This window comes from Pelodiscus sinensis, unplaced genomic scaffold (genome assembly GCF_049634645.1).
Source record: "Pelodiscus sinensis isolate JC-2024 unplaced genomic scaffold, ASM4963464v1 ctg97, whole genome shotgun sequence".
In the NCBI taxonomy this organism is placed as follows: Eukaryota; Metazoa; Chordata; order Testudines; family Trionychidae; genus Pelodiscus; species Pelodiscus sinensis.
Window position 1 is genome coordinate 164497 of NW_027465982.1, and position 24796 is coordinate 189292.

The 24796-nt window shown below is 70.0% G+C and overlaps 1 protein-coding gene across 2 annotated transcripts in view; it reads right to left on the reverse strand.

Annotated features, from left to right (window-relative positions):
- Positions 1 to 24796, reverse strand: part of PTPRN (protein tyrosine phosphatase receptor type N) — a 59607-nt gene that overhangs the window by 2584 nt on the left and 32227 nt on the right. For both annotated transcript variants that reach the window (XM_075917683.1, XM_075917682.1), the window contains exons 13-19: positions 21773 to 21985; positions 20930 to 21139; positions 19240 to 19387; positions 18921 to 18994; positions 978 to 1055; positions 571 to 690; positions 328 to 494 (exon numbers count right to left, since the gene is read on the reverse strand). In XM_075917683.1, the coding sequence (XP_075773798.1) occupies positions 328 to 494; positions 571 to 690; positions 978 to 1055; positions 18921 to 18994; positions 19240 to 19387; positions 20930 to 21139; positions 21773 to 21985 (1010 nt within the window). The remainder of the gene's footprint in view (positions 1 to 327; positions 495 to 570; positions 691 to 977; positions 1056 to 18920; positions 18995 to 19239; positions 19388 to 20929; positions 21140 to 21772; positions 21986 to 24796) is intronic.

The window sequence follows — 24796 nt, forward strand, 5'->3', positions numbered from 1 at the left end:
CCAGCCGGGCCGGCGGGAAGCCGGGGACACCGTCAGCGCCCGCGAGGAGCCTGCTCGCCCCGCCCACAGCGAGCGCCGGGGCTGGGACGGGATGTGGCCGGCGCGCGATTCGGGGGCCCCGCGCCCAGGTCTCTGCCAGCCCCGTGCCCCAGCGGCTGGACCCCTCGCCCGCCGGCCTGGAGCAGGGTACGCAGGCACCCCATGGAGCCCCAGGGCCCCCCGCCCGCCCCGCAGCCCCTCCCAGTGGGCACCACGGCCTGGCTGGAACCGGCGCCCGGCTCGCAGGGCTCCCCGCTTTCCCCGACTCCGGCGCCCGGGCGGCCCTACCGGCGGAAGTCCAGGAGGGGCCGGGTGGTGGTGGGGATGCCCTCGGCCGGCCAGCTCAGGAAGTGGAACTGGGTCAGGGTGCGGGTCTCCTGCGACTGCACGTTCTTCAGGTAGAAGCTGCGCACCAGGAAGTCCTCGCACCAGATGTGCTCGGAGACCAGGTTCACCTGCACGGGGAGGCCCAGGGAGTCACGGCCCAGCCCTGCCCCCCGGCCTCGCCCGCTGCCCCCCGCCCACACTTGCCTCGTAGACGTGGTAGAGGGAGGAGCCTTCGTCGGGCCAGTAGCGGTCGCACTGCTTGACGCTGTCCTCGGCCAGCGGGCTCAGCATGACGATCACCGTGCAGCCGTTCTCCCACACCATCTGCGCGGCGCGGGGGCAGAGCTCAGCACCCGGCCTGGGCCCAGCCCGCACCGACCCAGCCTGGCCAAGAGACCCCGAGGGGCACGGGCCTCCCCGCTGCTGCCGCCGGCTCAGGCCAGGCGAGGGGCTGCCCAGCGCTGCCTGCCAGCCTCACCTGCGTCCTCCTCTGCCCGTCTCCGCTGCCCAGGCGGGATCCCGAGCCGAGCCCTGGGAGCGTGGCACAGCCAGGACCCCCGCTCCGGGCACGCGAGCCTCAGCTGGGGGGTCACGGCGCCCGCGGCACTCACCTGCCAGAAGTCGGCGATGGTGTGGGACAGGGGCCCCTGCGTGGCGATGTAGGCTTGCATCCGCGGGTCGTGCTCAATCTGGGCCGGAGACAGGGCGTCAGACGCTGCCGGGCAGCGCGGGGGGAATGCGGGGGGGGGGGCAGACAGGTGTCTGTGCTGGCAGGGGGGCGAACAGAGCGAGAACCCAGCAGTACGCCTGGGCCATGCTCTGAGGAGCGCGAGGCAGGCGACCTGGGGCGCAAGGAGCAGGCCGGCTGGGAGCCGGGAGCAGGGCAGGTGGCTGGAGATTGGGGCGCGAGGGCTGGGGCGTAGGGAGCAGGTGGGGAGCAGGGTGGGCCGGCTGGGAGCCGGGAGCAGGGCAGGTGGCTGGAGATTGGGGCGCGAGGGCTGGGGCGTAGGGAGCAGGTGGGGAGCAGGGTGGGCCGGCTGGGAGCCAGGAGCAGGGCAGGTGGCTGGAGATTGGGGTGCGAGGGCTGGGGCGTAGGGAGCAGGTGGGGAGCAGGGTGGGCCGGCTGGGAGCCGGGAGCAGGGCAGGTGGCTGGAGATTGGGGCGCGAGGGCTGGGGCGTACGGAGCAGGTGGGGAGCAGGGTGGGCCGGCTGGGAGCTAGGAGCAGGGCAGGTGGCTGCAGATTGGGGTGCGAGGGCTGGGGCGTAGGGAGCAGGTGGGGAGCAGGGTGGGCCAGCTGGGAGCCAGGAGCAGGGCAGGTGGCTGGAGATTGGGGCGCGAGGGCTGGGGCGTAGGGAGCAGGTGGGGAGCAGGGTGGGCCAGCTGGGAGCCAGGAGCAGGGCAGGTGGCTGGAGATTGGGGTGCGAGGGCTGGGGCGTAGGGAGCAGGTGGGGAGCAGGGTGGGCCGGCTGGGAGCCAGGAGCAGGGCAGGTGGCTGGAGATTGGGGCGCGAGGGCTGGGGCGGGGAGCAGGTGGGGAGCAGGGTGGGCCGGCTGGGAGCCGGGAGCAGGGCAGGTGGCTGGAGATTGGGGCGCGAGGGCTGGGGCGTAGGGAGCAGGTGGGGAGCAGGGTGGGCCGGCTGGGAGCTAGGAGCAGGGCAGGTGGCTGGAGATTGGGGTGCGAGGGCTGGGGCGTAGGGAGCAGGTGGGGAGCAGGGTGGGCCGGCTGGGAGCCAGGAGCAGGGCAGGTGGCTGGAGATTGGGGTGCGAGGGCTGGGGCGTAGGGAGCAGGTGGGGAGCAGGGTGGGCCGGCTGGGAGCCAGGAGCAGGGCAGGTGGCTGGAGATTGGGGCGCGAGGGCTGGGGCGGGGAGCAGGTGGGGAGCAGGGTGGGCCGGCTGGGAGCCGGGAGCAGGGCAGGTGGCTGGAGATTGGGGCGCGAGGGCTGGGGCGTAGGGAGCAGGTGGGGAGCAGGGTGGGCCGGCTGGGAGCCGGGAGCAGGGCAGGTGGCTGGAGATTGGGGCGCGAGGGCTGGGGCGTAGGGAGCAGGTGGGGAGCAGGGTGGGCCGGCTGGGAGCCGGGAGCAGGGCAGGTGGCTGGAGATTGGGGCGCGAGGGCTGGGGCGTAGGGAGCAGGTGGGGAGCAGGGTGGGCCGGCTGGGAGCCGGGAGCAGGGCAGGTGGCTGGAGATTGGGGCGCGAGGGCTGGGGCGTAGGGAGCAGGTGGGGAGCAGGGTGAGCCGGCTGGGAGCCAGGAGCAGGGCAGGTGGCTGGAGATTGGGGCGCGAGGGCTGGGGCGTAGGGAGCAGGTGGGGAGCAGGGTGGGCCGGCTGGGAGCCGGGAGCAGGGCAGGTGGCTGGAGATTGGGGCGCGAGGGCTGGGGCGTAGGGAGCAGGTGGGGAGCAGGGTGGGCCGGCTGGGAGCCGGGAGCAGGGCAGGTGGCTGGAGATTGGGGCGCGAGGGCTGGGGCGTAGGGAGCAGGTGGGGAGCAGGGTGAGCCGGCTGGGAGCCAGGAGCAGGGCAGGTGGCTGGAGATTGGGGCGCGAGGGCTGGGGCGGGGAGCAGGTGGGGAGCAGGGTGGGCCGGCTGGGAGCCAGGAGCAGGGCAGGTGGCTGCAGATTGGGGCGCGAGGGCTGGGGCGGGGAGCAGGTGGGGAGCAGGGTGGGCCGGCTGGGAGCCAGGAGCAGGGCAGGTGGCTGGAGATTGGGGTGCGAGGGCTGGGGCGTAGGGAGCAGGTGGGGAGCAGGGTGGGCCGGCTGGGAGCCAGGAGCAGGGCAGGTGGCTGGAGATTGGGGCGCGAGGGCTGGGGCGGGGAGCAGGTGGGGAGCAGGGTGGGCCGGCTGGGAGCCAGGAGCAGGGCAGGTGGCTGCAGATTGGGGCGCGAGGGCTGGGGCGGGGAGCAGGTGGGGAGCAGGGTGGGCCGGCTGGGAGCCAGGAGCAGGGCAGGTGGCTGGAGATTGGGGTGCGAGGGCTGGGGCGTAGGGAGCAGGTGGGGAGCAGGGTGGGCCGGCTGGGAGCCAGGAGCAGGGCAGGTGGCTGGAGATTGGGGCGCGAGGGCTGGGGCGTAGGGAGCAGGTGGGGAGCAGGGTGGGCCGGCTGGGAGCCAGGAGCAGGGCAGGTGGCTGGAGATTGGGGCGCGAGGGCTGGGGCGTAGGGAGCAGGTGGGGAGCAGGGTGGGCCGGCTGGGAGCCAGGAGCAGGGCAGGTGGCTGCAGATTGGGGTGCGAGGGCTGGGGCGTAGGGAGCAGGTGGGGAGCAGGGTGGGCCGGCTGGGAGCCAGGAGCAGGGCAGGTGGCTGGAGATTGGGGCGCGAGGGCTGGGGCGTAGGGAGCAGGTGGGGAGCAGGGTGGGCCGGCTGGGAGCCGGGAGCAGGGCAGGTGGCTGGAGATTGGGGCGCGAGGGCTGGGGCGTAGGGAGCAGGTGGGGAGCAGGGTGGGCCGGCTGGGAGCCAGGAGCAGGGCAGGTGGCTGGAGATTGGGGCGCGAGGGCTGGGGCGTAGGGAGCAGGTGGGGAGCAGGGTGGGCCGGCTGGGAGCCGGGAGCAGGGCAGGTGGCTGGAGATTGGGGCGCGAGGGCTGGGGCGTAGGGAGCAGGTGGGGAGCAGGGTGAGCCGGCTGGGAGCCAGGAGCAGGGCAGGTGGCTGGAGATTGGGGCGCGAGGGCTGGGGCGTAGGGAGCAGGTGGGGAGCAGGGTGGGCCGGCTGGGAGCCAGGAGCAGGGCAGGTGGCTGGAGATTGGGGCGCGAGGGCTGGGGCGGGGAGCAGGTGGGGAGCAGGGTGGGCCGGCTGGGAGCCAGGAGCAGGGCAGGTGGCTGCAGATTGGGGCGCGAGGGCTGGGGCGGGGAGCAGGTGGGGAGCAGGGTGGGCCGGCTGGGAGCCAGGAGCAGGGCAGGTGGCTGGAGATTGGGGTGCGAGGGCTGGGGCGTAGGGAGCAGGTGGGGAGCAGGGTGGGCCGGCTGGGAGCCAGGAGCAGGGCAGGTGGCTGGAGATTGGGGCGCGAGGGCTGGGGCGTAGGGAGCAGGTGGGGAGCAGGGTGGGCCGGCTGGGAGCCAGGAGCAGGGCAGGTGGCTGGAGATTGGGGCGCGAGGGCTGGGGCGTAGGGAGCAGGTGGGGAGCAGGGTGGGCCGGCTGGGAGCCAGGAGCAGGGCAGGTGGCTGGAGATTGGGGCGCGAGGGCTGGGGCGTAGGGAGCAGGTGGGGAGCAGGGTGGGCCGGCTGGGAGCCGGGAGCAGGGCAGGTGGCTGGAGATTGGGGCGCGAGGGCTGGGGCGTAGGGAGCAGGTGGGGAGCAGGGTGGGCCGGCTGGGAGCCAGGAGCAGGGCAGGTGGCTGGAGATTGGGGCGCGAGGGCTGGGGCGTAGGGAGCAGGTGGGGAGCAGGGTGGGCCGGCTGGGAGCCAGGAGCAGGGCAGGTGGCTGGAGATTGGGGCGCGAGGGCTGGGGCGTACGGAGCAGGTGGGGAGCAGGGTGGGCCGGCTGGGAGCCGGGAGCAGGGCAGGTGGCTGGAGATTGGGGCGCGAGGGCTGGGGTGTAGGGAGCAGGTGGGGAGCAGGGTGGGCCGGCTGGGAGCCGGGAGCAGGGCAGGTGGCTGCAGATTGGGGCGCGAGGGCTGGGGCGTAGGGAGCAGGTGGGGAGCAGGGTGGGCCGGCTGGGAGCCAGGAGCAGGGCAGGTGGCTGGAGATTGGGGCGCGAGGGCTGGGCGTAGGGAGCAGGTGGGGAGCAGGGTGGGCCGGCTGGGAGCCGGGAGCAGGGCAGGTGGCTGCAGATTGGGGCGCGAGGGCTGGGGCGTAGGGAGCAGGTGGGGAGCAGGGTGGGCCGGCTGGGAGCCGGGAGCAGGGCAGGTGGCTGGAGATTGGGGTGCGAGGGCTGGGGTGTAGGGAGCAGGTGGGGAGCAGGGTGGGCCGGCTGGGAGCTAGGAGCAGGGCAGGTGGCTGGAGATTGGGGTGCGAGGGCTGGGGTGTAGGGAGCAGGTGGGGAGCAGGGTGGGCCGGCTGGGAGCTAGGAGCAGGGCAGGTGGCTGGAGATTGGGGTGCGAGGGCTGGGGCGTAGGGAGCAGGTGGGGAGCAGGGTGGGCCGGCTGGGAGCCAGGAGCAGGGCAGGTGGCTGCAGATTGGGGTGCGAGGGCTGGGGTGTAGGGAGCAGGTGGGGAGCAGGGTGGGCCGGCTGGGAGCTAGGAGCAGGGCAGGTGGCTGGAGATTGGGGTGCGAGGGCTGGGGCGTAGGGAGCAGGTGGGGAGCAGGGTGGGCCGGCTGGGAGCTAGGAGCAGGGCAGGTGGCTGCAGATTGGGGCGCGAGGGCTGGGGCGGGGAGCAGGTGGGGAGCAGGGTGGGCCGGCTGGGAGCCAGGAGCAGGGCAGGTGGCTGGAGATTGGGGCGCGAGGGCTGGGGCGTAGGGAGCAGGTGGGGAGCAGGGTGGGCCGGCTGGGAGCCAGGAGCAGGGCAGGTGGCTGGAGATTGGGGCGCGAGGGCTGGGGCGTAGGGAGCAGGTGGGGAGCAGGGTGGGCCGGCTGGGAGCCGGGAGCAGGGCAGGTGGCTGGAGATTGGGGCGCGAGGGCTGGGGCGTAGGGAGCAGGTGGGGAGCAGGGTGGGCCGGCTGGGAGCCGGGAGCAGGGCAGGTGGCTGGAGATTGGGGCGCGAGGGCTGGGGTGTAGGGAGCAGGTGGGGAGCAGGGTGGGCCGGCTGGGAGCCAGGAGCAGGGCAGGTGGCTGGAGATTGGGGCGCGAGGGCTGGGGCGGGGAGCAGGTGGGGAGCAGGGTGGGCCGGCTGGGAGCCAGGAGCAGGGCAGGTGGCTGGAGATTGGGGCGCGAGGGCTGGGGCGTAGGGAGCAGGTGGGGAGCAGGGTGGGCCGGCTGGGAGCCAGGAGCAGGGCAGGTGGCTGCAGATTGGGGCGCGAGGGCTGGGGCGTACGGAGCAGGTGGGGAGCAGGGTGGGCCGGCCGGGAGCCAGGAGCAGGGCAGGTGGCTGGAGATTGGGGCGCGAGGGCTGGGGCGTAGGGAGCAGGTGGGGAGCAGGGTGGGCCGGCCGGGAGCCGGGAGCAGGGCAGGTGGCTGGAGATTGGGGCGTGAGGGCTGGGGCGTAGGGAGCAGGTGGGGAGCAGGGTGGGCCGGCCGGGAGCCGGGAGCAGAGCAGGTGGCTGGAGATTGGGGCACGAGGGCTGGGGCGTAGGGAGCAGGTGGGGAGCAGGGTGGGCCGGCTGGGAGCCGGGAGCAGGGCAGGTGGCTGGAGATTGGGGCGCGAGGGCTGGGGCGTAGGGAGCAGGTGGGGAGCAGGGTGGGCCGGCTGGGAGCCAGGAGCAGGGCAGGTGGCTGGAGATTGGGGCGCGAGGGCTGGGGCGTAGGGAGCAGGTGGGGAGCAGGGTGGGCCGGCTGGGAGCCGGGAGCAGGGCAGGTGGCTGGAGATTGGGGCGCGAGGGCTGGGGCGTAGGGAGCAGGTGGGGAGCAGGGTGGGCCGGCTGGGAGCCAGGAGCAGGGCAGGTGGCTGGAGATTGGGGTGCGAGGGCTGGGGCGTAGGGAGCAGGTGGGGAGCAGGGTGGGCCGGCTGGGAGCCAGGAGCGGGGCAGGTGGCTGGAGATTGGGGCGCGAGGGCTGGGGCGTAGGGAGCAGGTGGGGAGCAGGGTGGGCCGGCTGGGAGCCAGGAGCAGGGCAGGTGGCTGGAGATTGGGGTGCGAGGGCTGGGGTGTAGGGAGCAGGTGGGGAGCAGGGTGGGCCGGCTGGGAGCCGGGAGCAGGGCAGGTGGCTGGAGATTGGGGCGCGAGGGCTGGGGCGTAGGGAGCAGGTGGGGAGCAGGGTGGGCCGGCTGGGAGCCAGGAGCGGGGCAGGTGGCTGGAGATTGGCGTGCGAGGGCTGGGGCGTAGGGAGCAGGTGGGGAGCAGGGTGGGCCGGCTGGGAGCCAGGAGCAGGGCAGGTGGCTGGAGATTGGGGCGCGAGGGCTGGGGTGTAGGGAGCAGGTGGGGAGCAGGGTGGGCCGGCTGGGAGCTAGGAGCAGGGCAGGTGGCTGGAGATTGGGGTGCGAGGGCTGGGGCGTAGGGAGCAGGTGGGGAGCAGGGTGGGCCGGCTGGGAGCCAGGAGCAGGGCAGGTGGCTGGAGATTGGGGTGCGAGGGCTGGGGCGTAGGGAGCAGGTGGGGAGCAGGGTGGGCCGGCTGGGAGCCAGGAGCAGGGCAGGTGGCTGGAGATTGGGGTGCGAGGGCTGGGGCGTAGGGAGCAGGTGGGGAGCAGGGTGGGCCGGCTGGGAGCCAGGAGCAGGGCAGGTGGCTGGAGATTGGGGCGCGAGGGCTGGGGTGTAGGGAGCAGGTGGGGAGCAGGGTGGGCCGGCTGGGAGCTAGGAGCAGGGCAGGTGGCTGGAGATTGGGGTGCGAGGGCTGGGGCGTAGGGAGCAGGTGGGGAGCAGGGTGGGCCGGCTGGGAGCCAGGAGCAGGGCAGGTGGCTGGAGATTGGGGTGCGAGGGCTGGGGCGTAGGGAGCAGGTGGGGAGCAGGGTGGGCCGGCTGGGAGCCAGGAGCAGGGCAGGTGGCTGGAGATTGGGGTGCGAGGGCTGGGGCGTAGGGAGCAGGTGGGGAGCAGGGTGGGCCGGCTGGGAGCCAGGAGCAGGGCCGGTGGCTGGACACCGGGGCCCAAGGACAGGTGGCTGCGGCAGAGGCCACACACGGGCTGAATGCCCCAGGCACCAGGACGGCCCCCACAAGCCGAGGCTTTCCAGGGCTAACTGGGTGGCGCTGTGACGGCGTGCGGGGGGGGGGGGGGGGCTGTCTGCTCTGTAACCCAGTGTGCTGGGGGGGCCCTGCTGGTTGCTGGGCTTGGGCACTAGGTGACCCCACTGGCGGCTGTTTGCAGCCCGGCCCAGCAGGGCAGGGACGAGTCACTAGGCAAGGGGCTCCCAACCTGTCCGACAGGGAGAGACAAAGGGAGGGGGGGAGACCAGCACCTGGCTGGGGGCAGGGCTGGAGGAGAGTTTGAGTTTCTGGCTGGTATCCTGGGGGAAGCAGCCTGAGCAAGGGGCTGGGCTTTAGGGCCCCAGGCTCCCCCATCTCAAGGGGGCTGAGGCACCCTAGGCCCTGGAACCAGATTCCATCTGTGCTGGGCTGTACCCTGGAGAGGCAATAAACTCCCCTGTTCTACTGGCTGGCGGGGTCTGTTGGTGCCACTCCGGGGTGCAGGAGTCGGGGACCCCAACGCGCCGTCACAGGCTGGAAGGGGAACAGGCGCCCCAGGGCAGGGGCTGGCAGGTCACTCTCAGCTAGCTGCTCAGCTCAGCTCCCCCAGAGACCTGACACTGCAGAGGCGGGTCCCTCCCTGTACCGGGTGGGGGCAGGGAGGCCCCTGCAGAGTGAATGTCTCATGCCCCTGGAGGTGGATGGCAGGGAGGTGATGGGTGTGAGGCAGTGGGGAGTTTTCGGGGTTCGGGGGGGCTACATACAGGGGGGCTCAGTGCCGGGTGTTGCTGGTTCAGTGTGACAAGGGGGGAGTTTTGGAGGCTCAGGAGGGTTACATACAGGGGGGCTCAGTGCCGGGTGTTACTGGTTCAGTGTGACAAGGGGGGAGTTTTGGGGGCTCAGGGGGGTTACATACAGGGGGGCTCAGTGCCGGGTGTTACTGGTTCAATGTGACAAGGGGGGAGTTTTGGGGGTTCAGGGGGGTTACATACGGGGGGACTCAGTGCCGGGTGTTACTGGTTCAGTGTGACAAGGGGGGAGTTTTGGGGGTTCAGGGGGGTTACATACAGGGGGGCTCAGTGCCGGGTGTTACTGGTTCAATGTGACAAGGGGGGAGTTTTGGGGGTTCAGGGGGGTTACATACAGGGGGGCTCAGTGCCGGGTGTTGCTGGTTCAATGTGACAAGGGGGGAGTTTTGGAGGCTCAGGGGGGGGTTACATACAGGGGGGCTCAGTGCCGGGTGTTGCTGGTTCAATGTGACAAGGGGGGAGTTTTGGGGGCTCAGGGGGGTTACATACAGGGGGGCTCAGTGCCAGGTGTTGCTGGTTCAATGTGACAAGGGGGGAGTTTTAGGGGCTCAGGGGGGTTACATACGGGGGGCTCAGTGCCGGGTGTTGCTGGTTCAATGTGACAAGGGGGGAGTTTTGGAGGCTCAGGGGGGGTTACATACAGGGGGGCTCAGTGCCGGGTGTTGCTGGTTCAATGTGACAAGGGGGGAGTTTTGGAGGCTCAGGGGGGGGTTACATACAGGGGGGCTCAGTGCCGGGTGTTGCTGGTTCAATGTGACAAGGGGGGAGTTTTGGGGGCTCAGGGGGGTTACATACAGGGGGGCTCAGTGCCAGGTGTTGCTGGTTCAATGTGACAAGGGGGGAGTTTTGGGGGCTCAGGGGGGTTACATACAGGGGGGCTCAGTGCCAGGTGTTGCTGGTTCAGTGTGACAAGGGGGGAGTTTTGGGGGCTCAGGGGGGTTACATACAGGGGGGCTCACTGCCAGGTGTTGCTGGTTCAATGTGACAAGGGGGGAGTTTTGGGGGCTCAGGGGGGTTACATACGGGGGGGCTCAGTGCCGGGTGTTGCTGGTTCAGTGTGACAAGGGGGGAGTTTTGGGGGCTCAGGGGGGTTACATACAGGGGGGCTCAGTGCCGGGTGTTGCTGGTTCAATGTCACAAGGGGGGAGTTTTGGGGGCTCAGGGCGGTTACATACAGGAGGGCTCAGTGCCGGGTGTTGCTGGTTCAGTGTGACAAGGGGGGAGTTTTGGGGGCTCAGGGGGTTACATACAGGGGGGCTCAGTGCCGGGTGTTGCTGGTTCAGTGTGACAAGGGGGGAGTTTTGGGGGCTCAGGGGGTTACATACAGGGGGGCTCAGTGCCGGGTGTTACTGGTTCAATGTGACAAGGGGGGAGTTTTGGGGGCTCAGGGGGGTTACATACAGGGGGGCTCAGTGCCGGGTGTTGCTGGTTCAGTGTGACAAGGGGGGAGTTTTGGGGGCTCAGGGGGGTTACATACAGGGGGGCTCAGTGCCGGGTGTTGCTGGTTCAGTGTGACAAGGGGGGAGTTTTGGGGGCTCAGGGGGTTACATACAGGGGGGCTCAGTGCCGGGTGTTACTGGTTCAATGTGACAAGGGGGGAGTTTTGGGGGCTCAGGGGGGTTACATACAGGGGGGCTCAGTGCCGGGTGTTGCTGGTTCAGTGTGACAAGGGGGGAGTTTTGGGGGCTCAGGGGGGTTACATACAGGGGGGCTCAGTGCCGGGTGTTGCTGGTTCAGTGTGACAAGGGGGGAGTTTTGGGGGCTCAGGGGGGTTACATACAGGGGGGCTCAGTGCCGGGTGTTGCTGGTTCAGTGTGACAAGGGGGGAGTTTTGGGGGCTCAGGGGGGTTACATACAGGGGGGCTCAGTGCCGGGTGTTAATGGTTCAATGTGACAAGGGGGGAGTTTTGGGGGCTCAGGGGGGTTACATACAGGGGGGCTCAGTGCCGGGTGTTGCTGGTTCAGTGTGACAAGGGGGGAGTTTTGGGGGCTCAGGGGGGTTACATACGGGGGGGCTCAGTGCCGGGTGTTGCTGGTTCAATGTGACAAGGGGGAGTTTTGGGGGCTCAGGGGGGTTACATACGGGGGGGCTCAGTGCCGGGTGTTGCTGGTTCAATGTGACAAGGGGGGAGTTTTGGGGGCTCAGGGGGGTTACATACGGGGGGCTCAGTGCCGGGTGTTGCTGGTTCAATGTGACAAGGGGGGAGTTTTGGGGCTCAGGGGGGTTACATACGGGGGGGCTCAGTGCCGGGTGTTACTGGTTCAGTGTGACAAGGGGGGAGTTTTGGGGCTCAGGGGGGTTACATACGGGGCGGCTCAGTGCCGGGTGTTGCTGGTTCAATGTGACAAGGGGGAGTTTTGGGGGCTCAGGGGGGTTACATACGGGGGGCTCAGTGCCGGGTGTTGCTGGTTCAATGTGACAAGGGGGGAGTTTTGGGGGCTCAGGAGGGTTACATACAGGGGGGCTCAGTGCTGGGTGTTGCTGGTTCAATGTGACAAGGGGGAGTTTTGGGGGTTCAGGGGGGTTACATACAGGGGGGCTCAGTGCCGGGTGTTGCTGGTTCAATGTGACAAGGGGGGAGTTTTGGAGGCTCAGGGGGGTTACATACAGGGGGGCTCAGTGCCGGGTGTTGCTGGTTCAATGTGACAAGGGGGGAGTTTTGGGGGTTCAGGGGGGTTACATACAGGGGGGCTCAGTGCCGGGTGTTGCTGGTTCAGTGTGACAAGGGGGGAGTTTTGGGGGCTCAGGGGGGTTACATACAGGGGGGCTCAGTGCCGGGTGTTGCTGGTTCAATGTGACAAGGGGGAGTTTTGGGGCCTCAGGAGGGTTACATACAGGGGGGCTCAGTGCCGGGGGTTGCTGGTTCAATGTGACAAGGGGGAGTTTTGGGGCCTCAGGAGGGTTACATACAGGGGGGCTCAGTGCTGGGTGTTGCTGGTTCAATGTGACAAGGGGGAGTTTTGGGGGCTCAGGGGGGGTTACATACGGAGGGGCTCAGTGCCGGGTGTTGCTGGTTCAATGTGACAAGGGGGGAGTTTTTGGGGCTCAGGGGGGTTACATACAGGGGGGGCTCAGTGCCGGGTGTTGCTGGTTCAGTGTGACAAGGGGGGAGTTTTGGGGGCTCAGGGGGGTTACATACAGGGGGGCTCAGTGCCGGGTGTTGCTGGTTCAATGTGACAAGGGGGGAGTTTTGGGGGCTCAGCAGGGTTACATACAGGGGGGCTCAGTGCCGGGTGTTGCTGGTTCAATGTGACAAGGGGGGAGTTTTGGGGGCTCAGGGGGGTTACATACAGGGGGGGCTCTGTGCCGGGTGTTGCTGGTTCAGTGTGACAAGGGGGGAGTTTTGGGGGTTCAGGGGGGTTACATACAGGGGGGCTCAGTGCCGGGTGTTGCTGGTTCAGTGTGACAAGGGGGGAGTTTTGGGGGCTCAGGGGGGTTACATACGGGGGGCTCAGTGCCGGGTGTTACTGGTTCAATGTGACAAGGGGGGAGTTTTGGAGGTTCAGGGGGGTTACATACAGGGGGGCTCAGTGCCGGGTGTTGCTGGTTCAATGTGACAAGGGGGGAGTTTTGGGGGCTCAGGGGGGTTACATACAGGGGGGCTCAGTGCCGGGTGTTGCTGGTTCAATGTGACAAGGGGGGAGTTTTGGGGGTTCAGGGGGGTTACATACAGTGGGGGCTCAGTGCCGGGTGTTACTGGTTCAGTGTGACAAGGGGGGAGTTTTGGGGGCTCAGGGGGGTTACATACAGGGGGGGCTCAGTGCCGGGTGTTGCTGGTTCAGTGTGACAAGGGGGGAGTTTTGGGGCTCAGGGAGGATACATACAGGGGGGCTCAGTGCCGGGTGTTGCTGGTTCAGTGTGACAAGGGGGGAGTTTTGGGGGCTCAGGGGGGTTACATACAGGGGGGCTCAGTGCCGGGTGTTGCTGGTTCAGTGTGACAAGGGGGGAGTTTTGGGGGCTCAGGGGGGTTACATACAGGGGGGCTCAGTGCCGGGTGTTGCTGGTTCAATGTGACAAGGGGGGAGTTTTGGGGGCTCAGGGGGGTTACATACAGGGGGGCTCAGTGCCGGGTGTTGCTGGTTCAATGTGACAAGGGGGGAGTTTTGGGGGCTCAGGGGGGTTACATACAGGGGGGCTCAGTGCCGGGTGTTGCTGGTTCAATGTGACAAGGGGGGAGTTTTGGGGGCTCAGGGGGGTTACATACAGGGGGGCTCAGTGCCGGGTGTTGCTGGTTCAGTGTGACAAGGGGGGAGTTTTGGGGGTTCAGGGGGGTTACATACGGGGGGGCTCAGTGCCGGGTGTTGCTGGTTCAATGTGACAAGGGGGGAGTTTTGGGGGTTCAGGGGGGTTACATACGGGGGGGCTCAGTGCCGGGTGTTGCTGGTTCAGTGTGACAAGGGGGGAGTTTTGGGGGCTCAGGAGGGTTACATACAGGGGGGCTCAGTGCCGGGTGTTGCTGGTTCAATGTGACAAGGGGGGAGTTTTGGGGGCTCAGGGGGGTTACATACGGGGGGGCTCAGTGCCAGGTGTTGCTGGTTCAGTGTGACAAGGGGGGAGTTTTCGGGGCTCAGGGGGGTTACATACAGGGGGGCTCAGTGCCGGGTGTTACTGGTTCAATGTGACAAGGGGGGAGTTTTGGGGGTTCAGGGGGGTTACATACAGGGGGGCTCAGTGCCGGGTGTTACTGGTTCAGTGTGACAAGGTGGGAGTTTTGGGGGTTCAGGGGGGTTACATACAGGGGGGCTCAGTGCCGGGTGTTACTGGTTCAATGTGACAAGGGGGGAGTTTTGGGGGCTCAGGGGGGTTACATACAGGGGGGGTCAGTGCCGGGTGTTGCTGGTTCAATGTGACAAGGGGGGAGTTTTGGGGGCTCAGGGGGGTTACATACGGGGGGGCTCAGTGCCGGGTGTTGCTGGTTCAGTGTGACAAGGGGGGAGTTTTGGGGGTTCAGGGGGGGTTACATACAGGGGGGCTCAGTGCCGGGTGTTACTGGTTCAATGTGACAAGGGGGGAGTTTTGGGGGCTCAGGGGGGTTACATACAGGGGGGCTCAGTGCCGGGTGTTGCTGGTTCAATGTGACAAGGGGGGAGTTTTGGGGGTTCAGGGGGGTTACATACGGGGGGGCTCAGTGCCGGGTGTTGCTGGTTCAGTGTGACAAGGGGGGAGTTTTGGGGGTTCAGGGGGGTTATATACAGGGGGGCTCAGTGCTGGGTGTTACTGGTTCAATGTGACAAGGGGGGAGTTTTGGGGGTTCAGGGGGGTTACATACAGGGGGGCTCAGTGCCGGGTGTTACTGGTTCAATGTGACAAGGGGGGAGTTTTGGGGGCTCAGGGGGGTTACATACAGGGGGGCTCAGTGCCGGGTGTTGCTGGTTCAATGTGACAAGGGGGGAGTTTTGGGGGTTCAGGGGGGTTACATACAGGGGGGCTCAGTGCCGGGTGTTGCTGGTTCAGTGTGACAAGGGGGGAGTTTTGGGGTTCAAAGGGGGGTTACATACAGGGGGGCTCATTGCCGGGTGTTGCTGGTTCAGTGTGACAAGGGGGGAGTTTTGGGGGCTCAGGGGGGTTACATACGGGGGGGCTCAGTGCCGGGTGTTGCTGGTTCAGTGTGACAAGGGGGGAGTTTTGGAGGCTCAGGGGGGTTACATACAGGGGGGCTCAGTGCCGGGTGTTGCTGGTTCAGTGTGACAAGGGGGGAGTTTTGGGGTTCAAAGGGGGGTTACATACAGGGGGGCTCAGTGCCGGGTGTTGCTGGTTCAGTGTGACAAGGGGGGAGTTTTGGGGGCTCAGGGGGGTTACATACGGGGGGGCTCAGTGCCGGGTGTTGCTGGTTCAGTGTGACAAGGGGGGAGTTTTGGAGGCTCAGGGGGGTTACATACAGGGGGGCTCAGTGCCGGGTGTTGCTGGTTCAATGTGACAAGGGGGGAGTTTTGGGGGCTCAGGGGGGTTACATACAGGGGGGCTCAGTGCCGGGTGTTGCTGGTTCAGTGTGACAAGGGGGGAGTTTTGGAGGTTCAGGGGGGTTACATACAGGGGGGCTCAGTGCCGGGTGTTACTGGTTCAGTGTGACAAGGGGGGAGTTTTGGGGGCTCAGGGGGGTTACATACAGGGGGGCTCAGTGCCGGGTGTTACTGGTTCAGTGTGACAAGGGGGGAGTTTTGGGGGCTCAGGGGGGTTACATACGGGGGGGCTCAGTGCCGGGTGTTACTGGTTCAGTGTGACAAGGGGGGAGTTTTGGGGGCTCAGGGGGGTTACATACGGGGGGGCTCAGTGCCGGGTGTTACTGGTTCAGTGTGACAAGGGGGGAGTTTTGGGGGTTCAGGGGGGTTACATACAGGGGGGCTCAGTGCCGGGTGTTGCTGGTTCGATGTGACAAGGGGGAAGTTTTGGGGGCTCAGGGGGGTTACATACGGGGGGGCTCAGTGCCGGGTGTTGCTGGTTCAGTGTGACAAGGGGGGAGTTTTGGGGGCTCAGGGGGGTTACATACAGGGGGGCTCAGTGCCGGGTGTTACTGGTTCAATGTGACAAGGGGGGAGTTTTGGGGGCTCAGGGGGGTTACATACAGGGGGGCTCAGTGCCGGGTGTTGCTGGTTCACTGTGACAAGGGGGGAGTTTTGGGGGCTCAGGGGGGTTACATACAGGGGGGCTCAGTGCCGGGTGTTGCTGGTTCAGTGTGACAAGGGGGGAGTTTTGGGGGTTCAGGGGGTTACATACAGGGGGGGCTCAGTGCCGGGTGTTGCTGGTTCAATGTGACAAGGGGGGAGTTTTGGGGGCTCAGGAGGGTTACACACAGGGGGGCTCAGTGCCGGGTGTTACTGGTTCAATGTGACAAGGGGGGAGTTTTGGGGGCTCAGGGGGGTTACATACAGGGGGGCTCAGTGCCGGGTGTTGCTGGTTCAGTGTGACAAGGGGGGAGTTTTGGGGGTTCAGGGGGGTTACATACAGGGGGGCTCAGTGCCAGGTGTTGCTGGTTCAATGTGACAAGGGGGGAGTTTTGGGGGCTCAGGGGGGTTACATACAGGGGGTCTCAGTGCCGGGTGTTGCTGGTTCAATGTGACAAGGGGGAGTTTTGGGGGTTCAGGGGGGTTACATACAGGGGGGCTCAGTGCCGGGTGTTACTGGTTCAGTGTGACAAGGGGGGAGTTTTGGGGGCTCAGGGGGGTTACATACAGGGGGGCTCAGTGCCGGGTGTTGCTGGTTCAGTGTGACAAGGGGGGAGTTTTGGGGGCTCAGGGGGGTTACATACAGGGGGGGCTCAGTGCCGGGTGTTACTGGTTCAATGTGACAAGGGGGGAGTTTTGGGCGCTCAGGGGGGTTACATACAGGGGGGCTCAGTGCCGGGTGTTACTGGTTCAATGTGACAAGGGGGGAGTTTTGGGGGCTCAGGGGGGGTTACATACAGGGGGGCTCAGTGCCGGGTGTTACTGGTTCAGTGTGACAAGGGGGGAGTTTTGGGGCTCAGGGGGGTTACATACAGGGGGGCTCAGTGCCGGGTGTTACTGGTTCAGTGTGACAAGGGGGGAGTTTTGGGGCTCAGGGGGGTTACATACAGGGGGGCTCAGTGCCGGGTGTTGCTGGTTCAGTGTGACAAGGGGGGAGTTTTGGGGGCTCAGGGGGGTTACATACGGGGGGGCTCAGTGCCGGGTGTTGCTGGTTCAGTGTGACAAGGGGGGAGTTTTGGGGGTTCAGGGGGGTTACATACGGGGGGGCTCAGTGCCGGGTGTTGCTGGTTCAGTGTGACAAGGGGGGAGTTTTGGGGGCTCAGGAGGGTTACATACAGGGGGGCTCAGTGCCGGGTGTTGCTGGTTCAGTGTGACAAGGGGGGAGTTTTGGGGGCTCAGGGGGGTTACATACAGGGGGGCTCAGTGCCGGGTGTTGCTGGTTCAGTGTGACAAGGGGGGAGTTTTGGGGGCTCAGGGGGGTTACATACAGTGGGGCTCAGTGCTGGGTGTTGCTGGTTCAATGTGACAAGGGGGAAGGGCGCGAGGGGCGGCCGGGCCGGGAGCGGGGCGCGAGGGGCGGCCGGGCCGGGAGCGAGGCGCGAGGGGCGGCCGGGCCGGGAGTGGGTGCGAGGGGCGGGCGGGCTGGGAGCGGGCGCGAGGGGCGGGCGGGGCGGGAGCGGGGCGCGAGGGGCGGGCGGGAGCGGGCGCGAGGGGCGGGCGGGGGCGCGAGGGGCGGGCGGGGCGGGAGCGGGCGCGAGGGGCGGGCGGGGGCGCGAGGGGCGGGCGGGGCGGGAGCGGGCGCGAGGGGCGGGCGGGCCGGGAGCGGGCGCGAGGGGCGGGCGGGCCGGGAGCGGGCGCGAGGGGCGCGAGGGGCGGGCGGGGCGGGAGCGGGCGCGAGGGGCGGGCGGGGCGGGAGCGGGCGCGAGGGGCGGGCGGGCCGGGAGCGGGTGCGAGGGGCGGGCGGGAGCGGGCGCGAGGGGCGGGCGGGGGCGCGAGGGGCGGGCCGGGAGCGGGCGCGAGGGGCGGGCGGGCCGGGAGCGGGCGCGAGGGGCGGGCGGGGCGGGAGTGGGCGCGAGGGGCGGGCGGGGCGGGAGCGGGCGCGAGGGGCGGGCGGGCCGGGAGCGGGGCGCGAGGGGCGGGCGGGAGCAGGCGGGGGCGCGAGGGGCGGGCGGGGCGGGAGTGGGCGCGAGGGGCGGGCGGGGCGGGAGCGGGGCGCGAGGGGCGGGCGGGAGCGGGCGGGGGCGCGAGGGGCGGGCGGGGCGGGAGCGGGCGCGAGGGGCGGGCGGGGCGGGCCGGGAGCGGGCGCGAGGGGCGGGCGGGGCGGGAGTGGGCGCGAGGGGCGGGCGGGCCGGGAGCGGGCGCGAGGGGCGGGCGGGGCGGGAGCGGGGCGCGAGGGGCGGGCGGGCCGGGAGCGGGCGCGAGGGGCGGGCGGGGCGGGCCGGGAGCGGGCGCGAGGGGCGGGCGGGGCGGGAGCGGGCGCGAGGGGCGGGCGGGGCGGGAGCGGGCGCGAGGGGCGGGCGGGGCGGGAGCGGGCGCGAGGGGCGGGCGGGGCGGGCCGGGAGCGGGCGCGAGGGGCGGGCGGGGCGGGAGTGGGCGCGAGGGGCGGGCGGGGCGGGAGCGGGCGCGAGGGGCGGGCGGGGCGGGAGCGGGCGCGAGGGGCGGGCGGGCCGGGAGCGGGCGCGAGGGGCGGGCGGGGCGGGCCGGGAGCGGGCGCGAGGGGCGGGCGGGGCGGGAGTGGGCGCGAGGGGCGGGCGGGCCGGGAGCGGGCGCGAGGGGCGGGCGGGGCGGGAGCGGGGCGCGAGGGGCGGGCGGGCCGGGAGCGGGCGCGAGGGGCGGGCGGGGCGGGCCGGGAGCGGGCGCGAGGGGCGGGCGGGGCGGGAGCGGGCGCGAGGGGCGGGCGGGGGCGCGAGGGGCGGGCGGGGCGGGGGCGGGAGCGGGCGCGAGGGGCGGGCGGGCCGGGAGCGGGCGCGAGGGGCGGGCGGGGCGGGCCGGGAGCGGGCGCGAGGGGCGGGCGGGGCGGGAGCGGGCGCGAGGGGCGGGTGGGCCGGGAGCGGGGCGCGAGGGGCGGCCGGGCCGGGAGCCAGGCGCGAGGGGCGGCCGGGCCGGGAGTGGGTGTGAGGGGCGGGCGGGCTGGGAGCGGGCGCGAGGGGCGGGCGGGGCGGGAGCGGGGCGCGAGGGGCGGGCGGGAGCGGGCGCGAGGGGCGGGCGGGGGCGCCAGGGGCGGGCGGGGCGGGAGCGGGCGCGAGGGGCGGGCGGGGCGGGAGCGGGGCGCGAGGGGCGGGGGGGAGCGGGCGCGAGGGGCGGGCGGGGGCGCGAGGGGCGCGAGGGGCGGGCGGGGGCGCCAGGGGCGGGCGGGGCGGGAGCGGGCGCGAGGGGCGGGCGGGGCGGGAGCGGGCGCGAGGGGCGGGCAGGGCGGGAGCGGGGCGCGAGGGGCGGGGGGGAGCGGGCGCGAGGGGCGGGCGGGGGTGCGAGGGGCGGGCGGGGCGGGAGCGGGCGCGAGGGGCGGGCGGGCCGGGAGCGGGTGCGAGGGGCGGGCGGGGCGGGAGTGGGCGCGAGGGGCGGGAGTGGGCGCGAGGGGCGGGCGGGGCGGGAGCGGGCGCGAGGGGCGGGCGGGCCGGGAGCGGCTGCGAGGGGCGGCCGGGCCGGGCCGGGCCGGCTGGTTCTCACTCACGATAGGGCTGGCGTTGATGAAGTCGCTGCGGGACGGGCTGCTCTCGGCCTTCAGTTTGATCCGCGCGTGGTCGTCTGGGAAATGGGCGCAAGGGGGCTGTGAGTGGGCAGGGTGGGAGCGGGAAGGAGCCCAGCAGCACCACGCCCCCCGAGATCTGCTGGGCCTGTATGTGCCCGTGGGCAGCCCCGGTTCTCCCCGCCGCACCGTGCCGGTGGCAGCCCCAGCGCCTGCCTGCAGGCCCCTTGGCTCTGGCCAGACCCCCACGGAGCCTCGGGCCCCGCCCGCCCGGGGGGGGGGCTCGCGAGGGGCAGGCACTCACAGGGCACGTAGTCGGGGTTGCGGTTCTTCTTCAGGTTGGCCTCGCTGCGGGCGGCGGTGCAGAGGCCGGGCTCCGCCTGGTAGGCGCACAGGGCCTGCCACTCCTTGGCCAGCCGGTCGCGGTTCCGCAGATGGTCCTCCATGTACGCCTGAGGGACAGCGGGGTCAGCGCCCGCAGAGCCGCCCGCCCGGCCCAGCTGCAGAGGGGTCCCCCAAAGGGGGCCAGGCAGCCCCGTCCCCCCGAGCCTGCACTAGGCCTGGGCCTCTGGGCTGAGCCAGGGCTGCTGCCTGTGCTGAGTCCCTGCGCACGCTGGCAGGGCGCGTCCCTGCAGGGGCACGGGGCCACCTTAGCTGTCTGGTGGCCGTGGCAAGCAGGGGGCAGCGCGCACACTTACCCCTCCAGCAGGGGGCAGCGCGCACACTTACCCCTCCCGCAGGGGGCAGCACGCACACACTTACCCCTCCCGCACGGGGCAGCGCACACACTTACCCCTCCCGCAGGGGGCAGCGCACACACTTACCCCTCCCGCAGGGGGCAGCGCACACACTTACCCCTCCCGCAGGGGGCAGCGCACACACTTACCCCTCCCGCAGGGGGCAGCGCACACACTTACCCCTCCCGCAGGGGGCAGCGCACACACTTACCCCTCCCGCAGGGGGCAGCACGCACACACTTACCCCTCCCGCAGGGGGCAGCGCGCACACTTACCCCTCCAGCAGGGGGCAGCGCACACACTTACCCCTCCCGCAGGGGGCAGCGCGCACACTTACCCCTCCCGCAGGGGGCAGCGCGCACACTTACCCCTCCTGCAGGGGGCAGCGCACACACTTACCCCTCCCGCAGGGGGCAGCGCGCACACTTACCCCTCCTGCAGGGGGCAGCGCACACACTTACCCCTCCTGCAGGGGGCAGCGCACACACTTACCCCTCCCGCAGGGGGCAGCGCGCACACTTACCCCTCCAGCAGGGGGCAGCACGCACACACTTACCCCTCCTGCAGGGGGCAGCGCACACACTTACCCCTCCCGCAGGGGGCAGTACACACACACTTACCCCTCCCGCAGGGGGCAGCGCACACACTTACCCCTCCAGCAGGGGGCAGTACGCACACACTTACCCCTCCAGCAGGGGGCAGCGCACACACTTACCCCTCCCGCAGGGGGCAGCGCGCACACTTACCCCTCCAGCAGGGGGCAGTACGCACACACTTACCCCTCCAGCAGGGGGCAGCGCACACACTTACCCCTCCCGCAGGGGGCAGTACGCACACACTTACCCCTCCCGCAGGGGGCAGCGCGCACACACTTACCCCTCCAGCAGGGGGCAGTACACACACACTTACCCCTCCCGCAGGGGGCAGTACACACACACTTACCCCTCCAGCAGGGGGCAGTACACACACACTTACCCCTCCCGCAGGGGGCAGTACGCACACACTTACCCCTCCAGCAGGGGGCAGTACACACACACTTACCCCTCCCGCAGGGGGCAGCGCGCACACACTTACCCCTCCAGCAGGGGGCAGTACGCACACACTTACCCCTCCCGCAGGGGGCAGTACGCACACACTTACCCCTCCAGCAGGGGGCAGCGCGCACACACTTACCCCTCCCGCAGGGGGCAGTACACACACACTTACCCCTCCCGCAGGGGGCAGCCCCCCCACTCCTCACCCTCCGGTGCAGCTCACCAGGATCATGTGGCCGGTGGAGATGTCCATGTTGGACTGCACGGGCTCCTCGCACCAGGACGGCGTGCTGCTGTGGGAGCTGGGGCTGGCCTGGGGGGCGTCGCTGAACTGGGACGAGACGCTGCTGACCCGGGAGGTCTCCGCCGCGGCCGGGGCGTTTTCTGAGCGGCCGAAGAGCGACTTGGCGGCCATGTGCTGCCGGCACAGTTCCTGGGGAGGGAGACGTGGGCTGCCACCGGCGCCCCGCTGCACGGAGCCCGCGGCCCCCTGCCCAGCCCAGCCCTGCAGCACTGGAGCAGCCAGGCCCGGGACGGGGACTCATGGGCCGGCGCTGGAGCTTGGGGCCTTGGCTGGACGCGGGTGACAGGGCTGGGACAGCCCTGGAAAAGCACATGGGCTGGCCCATGCCGGCCACCCAGGACAGCTGAACAACGCCCCAGCTCAGGGCAACAAGAGCACGTTCCTGCCCCGGCTGCGGCCCCCAGCCCCACGCCCTGCCCTTTGCTCTCCGTGGGGCAAGCAGCGACCCATAGCCACTCCCAGACCAGGCACCAGCCAAACAGTGACACGCACTGGGCGGCCCCTCCCCAACCTGGGGTGGTGAATGTCCCCCGGCGCTGCCCTCCAAGCCAGGCCCCACTGCCCCCCGGCGCTGCCCTCCGAGCCAGGCCCCACTGCCCCCCGGCGCTGCCCTCCGAGCCAGGCCCCACTGCCCCCCGGCGCTGCCCTCCGAGCCAGGCCCCACTGCCCCCCGGCGCTGCCCTCCGAGCCAGGCCCCACTGCCCCCCGGCGCTGCCCTCCAAGCCAGGCCCCACTGCCCCCCGGCGCTGCCCCAGGCCCCACCTGGTACTCAAAGGTGCTGTCCCCTGCGCCCTCGGGCCCCAGGGCCGCCAGCCGGTCCTTCTCGCGCTGCTTGGCGTGCTGGCGCAGGCAGGCGGCGATGGCGGCGGCGATGGCCACGCCGGCCACGCAGGCCAGGGCCAGGAAGGTGAGCAGCACGGCGTGGAAGGTGTCGCCGAAGTGCGAGGGGCGCGGGTGCGAGGAAGCCTCATTGCGCTGCGGGCAGGGGCACGGTTAGGACGGCGGCCGCGGCGCAGCATCACCCCCCAGGCGCTGGGGGGCAGGAGCCCTGAACTGGGAGACTCCCTGGGGTCCCCCACGGGCGTGGGGCCAGGACTTGGAATGGGCCAGCAGGGGGCAGGCAGGAGCCCCCCCGCACCCCACACAGCCAGTGGGGCAGGGGTAGCCCCTGTGGTCCCCGCTGCTCCAGCCCGGCAGGGAACCATGGGAACGGGCAGGGAGCCGTGGGCACCGAGAGCAGGCCAGGGTTACCATGGCAATGGCGCCATGCCAGCTGCAGCACCTAGCCGGGCCCTTTCGGGGAGTGCGGCTAGTGCTGGAGGGGAGCCAGAGCCCCCAGAGGGGACAGGCCCCTGCCCCCCAGCCAGCCCCCCACCTGCTCTGATGCTCCCATCGCAGGACAGGCCCAGCTGTCTCCCAGCCCCAGGGGGCCGTGGCAGGACGGGGGGGCCGGTGCTGGTGCCCCCAGGAGGCCATGGCAGGACGGGGGGGCCGTGGCGGGCCGGGGGCTGCAGGCAGAAGGGGGGGCTGGCGCCGGGCTCTGAGCTCCAGGCCCTTCCTAGGGCTCCGGCTGCCACCTGGGTCCCAGGCACCTCCCGGCTGTTGTGCAAATCGCGCCCCAGTTGTAGCTTCCCGGTTTGGCTGCAGCAATCGCGCTTAACGTGGGCCGCCCCCGGGAGGGAAGCCGCCTTTGCACCCGTCGCCCCAGCGGCCTGCGCGCTCCCCAGCATGCCTGCTGCTGTGCCCCGGGCCCAGGAAAAGCACCGGGGGCTGAGCTGAGCCTTGGCCAGGGCCCTGCCCCAGGACGGGCTGAGAGCCCGGTGCTCGCCCTCCCCTTCCCCAGGGGAGCCGGGCCTGCCCATGGCCGCACAGAGCCAGGGGTCCAGCCTCGCCGTGGAGGGGACGGGCAGGGCCCCCCGCCCACTGTCAGCCCAGGGAAATCCAACCCCAGCACGGCCAGCGACGCCCCCCCCACGGCTGCTCCGGCCCTGCCGCTCTACAACGTGGCTCCCGCCATGTCTGCACTTCCCGGTGCCGGGCGCCAGGTGCTGGCTGCTGTGACGGCGCATCGGGGACCCCAGAGCAGCCAAAACAGACTCCGCCAGCCAGTAGAACGGGGGGTTGTTGCTGCTCCAGGGCTCAGACGGGAGGTGGCTACAGGAGTCAGGGCCAGGCAGCCTCAGCCCCCTTGGGGGAGGGTCCATCGCCCCCCAGCCGCTCAGCACCCAGCTTAGTCTGGTCACTTCATGTTTCCCAGCCAGGAACTGCCCAGCCCCCAGGCCCTGCCCCCAGCCAGGTGCCATCTCCGCCTCCCTCCCTTTGTCTCTCCCGGGGGAAGAGCCTTGTTCCCTGCCCAGGCTGGGACGGGGTGTCTAGGCCAATCCCCATGGGGGTGAGTCCGTGGGAATCGCAGCCCAGCGCAGGGACCCGGGTCACAGAGCAGACCCCCCCCTGCAGCACAGCCGCCCCATGCCCAGACAGAGCCCTGTGGGCTGTGCAGAGCCTAGTGAAGGGACGCCCCTTGGCAGAGCTGCTCCTCGCGTCCCAGGGCGGGCAGAGCCCTCAGGAGCCACGTCCCACCCCCGGCCCAGGGCAGGACCCACCCCGACTCCATCAGCCCAGCCAGGGCTCTGTCCAGCCGGGACTTGGACACCTCTAGGGATGAGACTCCACCCCCGCCCCAGGGAACCCGGCCCAGCGCTTCCCCCCCCCAGGGAAAGAGTTTGTCCTGATCTCCAACCTAGACCCCCCGCCACAACGTGAGCCCATCGCTCCTCGTTCTGCCCCGAGAACAGCCTCTCGCCAGCCTCTCTGGGCCCCCCTGCAGGGAGGTGCCGGCTGCTCTCAACCCCCCCTCGCTCTTCGCTTCTGCAGACTGAACAGACCCGAATCCCTCAGCCCCTCCGCTAGGTCGTGTGCTCCAGCCCCCAAATCGTTTGGTGGCCTCCGCTGGCCCCTCTCCACTGCGCCCACGTCTCCTCTGCAGTGGGGGGCTCGGAACTGGCTGCAACACTCCAGACGTGGCCTCCCCAGCGCTGAATAAAGGTGTCTGTGCGGGGTTACGGATACGGGCTCTGGGTGTGCTACTCGCGTGTGTGTGTGTGACGTCTGGGCGGGGTTACGGATACGGGCTCTGGGTGTGCTACTCGCGTGTGTGTGTGTGACGTCTGGGCGGGGTTACGGATACGGGCTCTGGGTGTGCTACGCGTGTGTGTGTGACGTCTGTGCGGGGTTACGGATACGGGGTCTGGGTGTGCTACTCGCGTGTGTGTGTCTGACGTCTGTGCGGGGTTACGGATACGGGCTCTGGGTGTGCTACTCGCGTGTGTGTGTGTGACGTCTGGGCGGGGTTACGGATACGGGCTCTGGGTGTGCTACTCGCGTGTGTGTGTGTGACGTCTGGGCGGGGTTACGGATACGGGCTCTGGGTGTGCTACGCGTGTGTGTGTGACGTCTGTGCGGGGTTACGGATACGGGGTCTGGGTGTGCTACTCGCGTGTGTGTGTCTGACGTCTGTGCGGGGTTACGGATACGGGCTCTGGGTGTGCTACTCGCGTGTGTGTGTGTGACGTCTGTGCGGGGTTACGGATACGGGCTCTGGGTGCGCTACTCGCGTGTGTGTGTGACGTCTGTGCGGGGTTACGGATACGGGCTCTGGGTGTGCTACTCGCGTGTGTGACGTCTGTGCGGGGTTACGGATACGGGCTCTGGGTGTGCTACTCGCGTGTGTGTGACGTCTGTGCGGGGTTATGGATACGGGCTCTGGGTGTGCTACGCGTGTGTGAC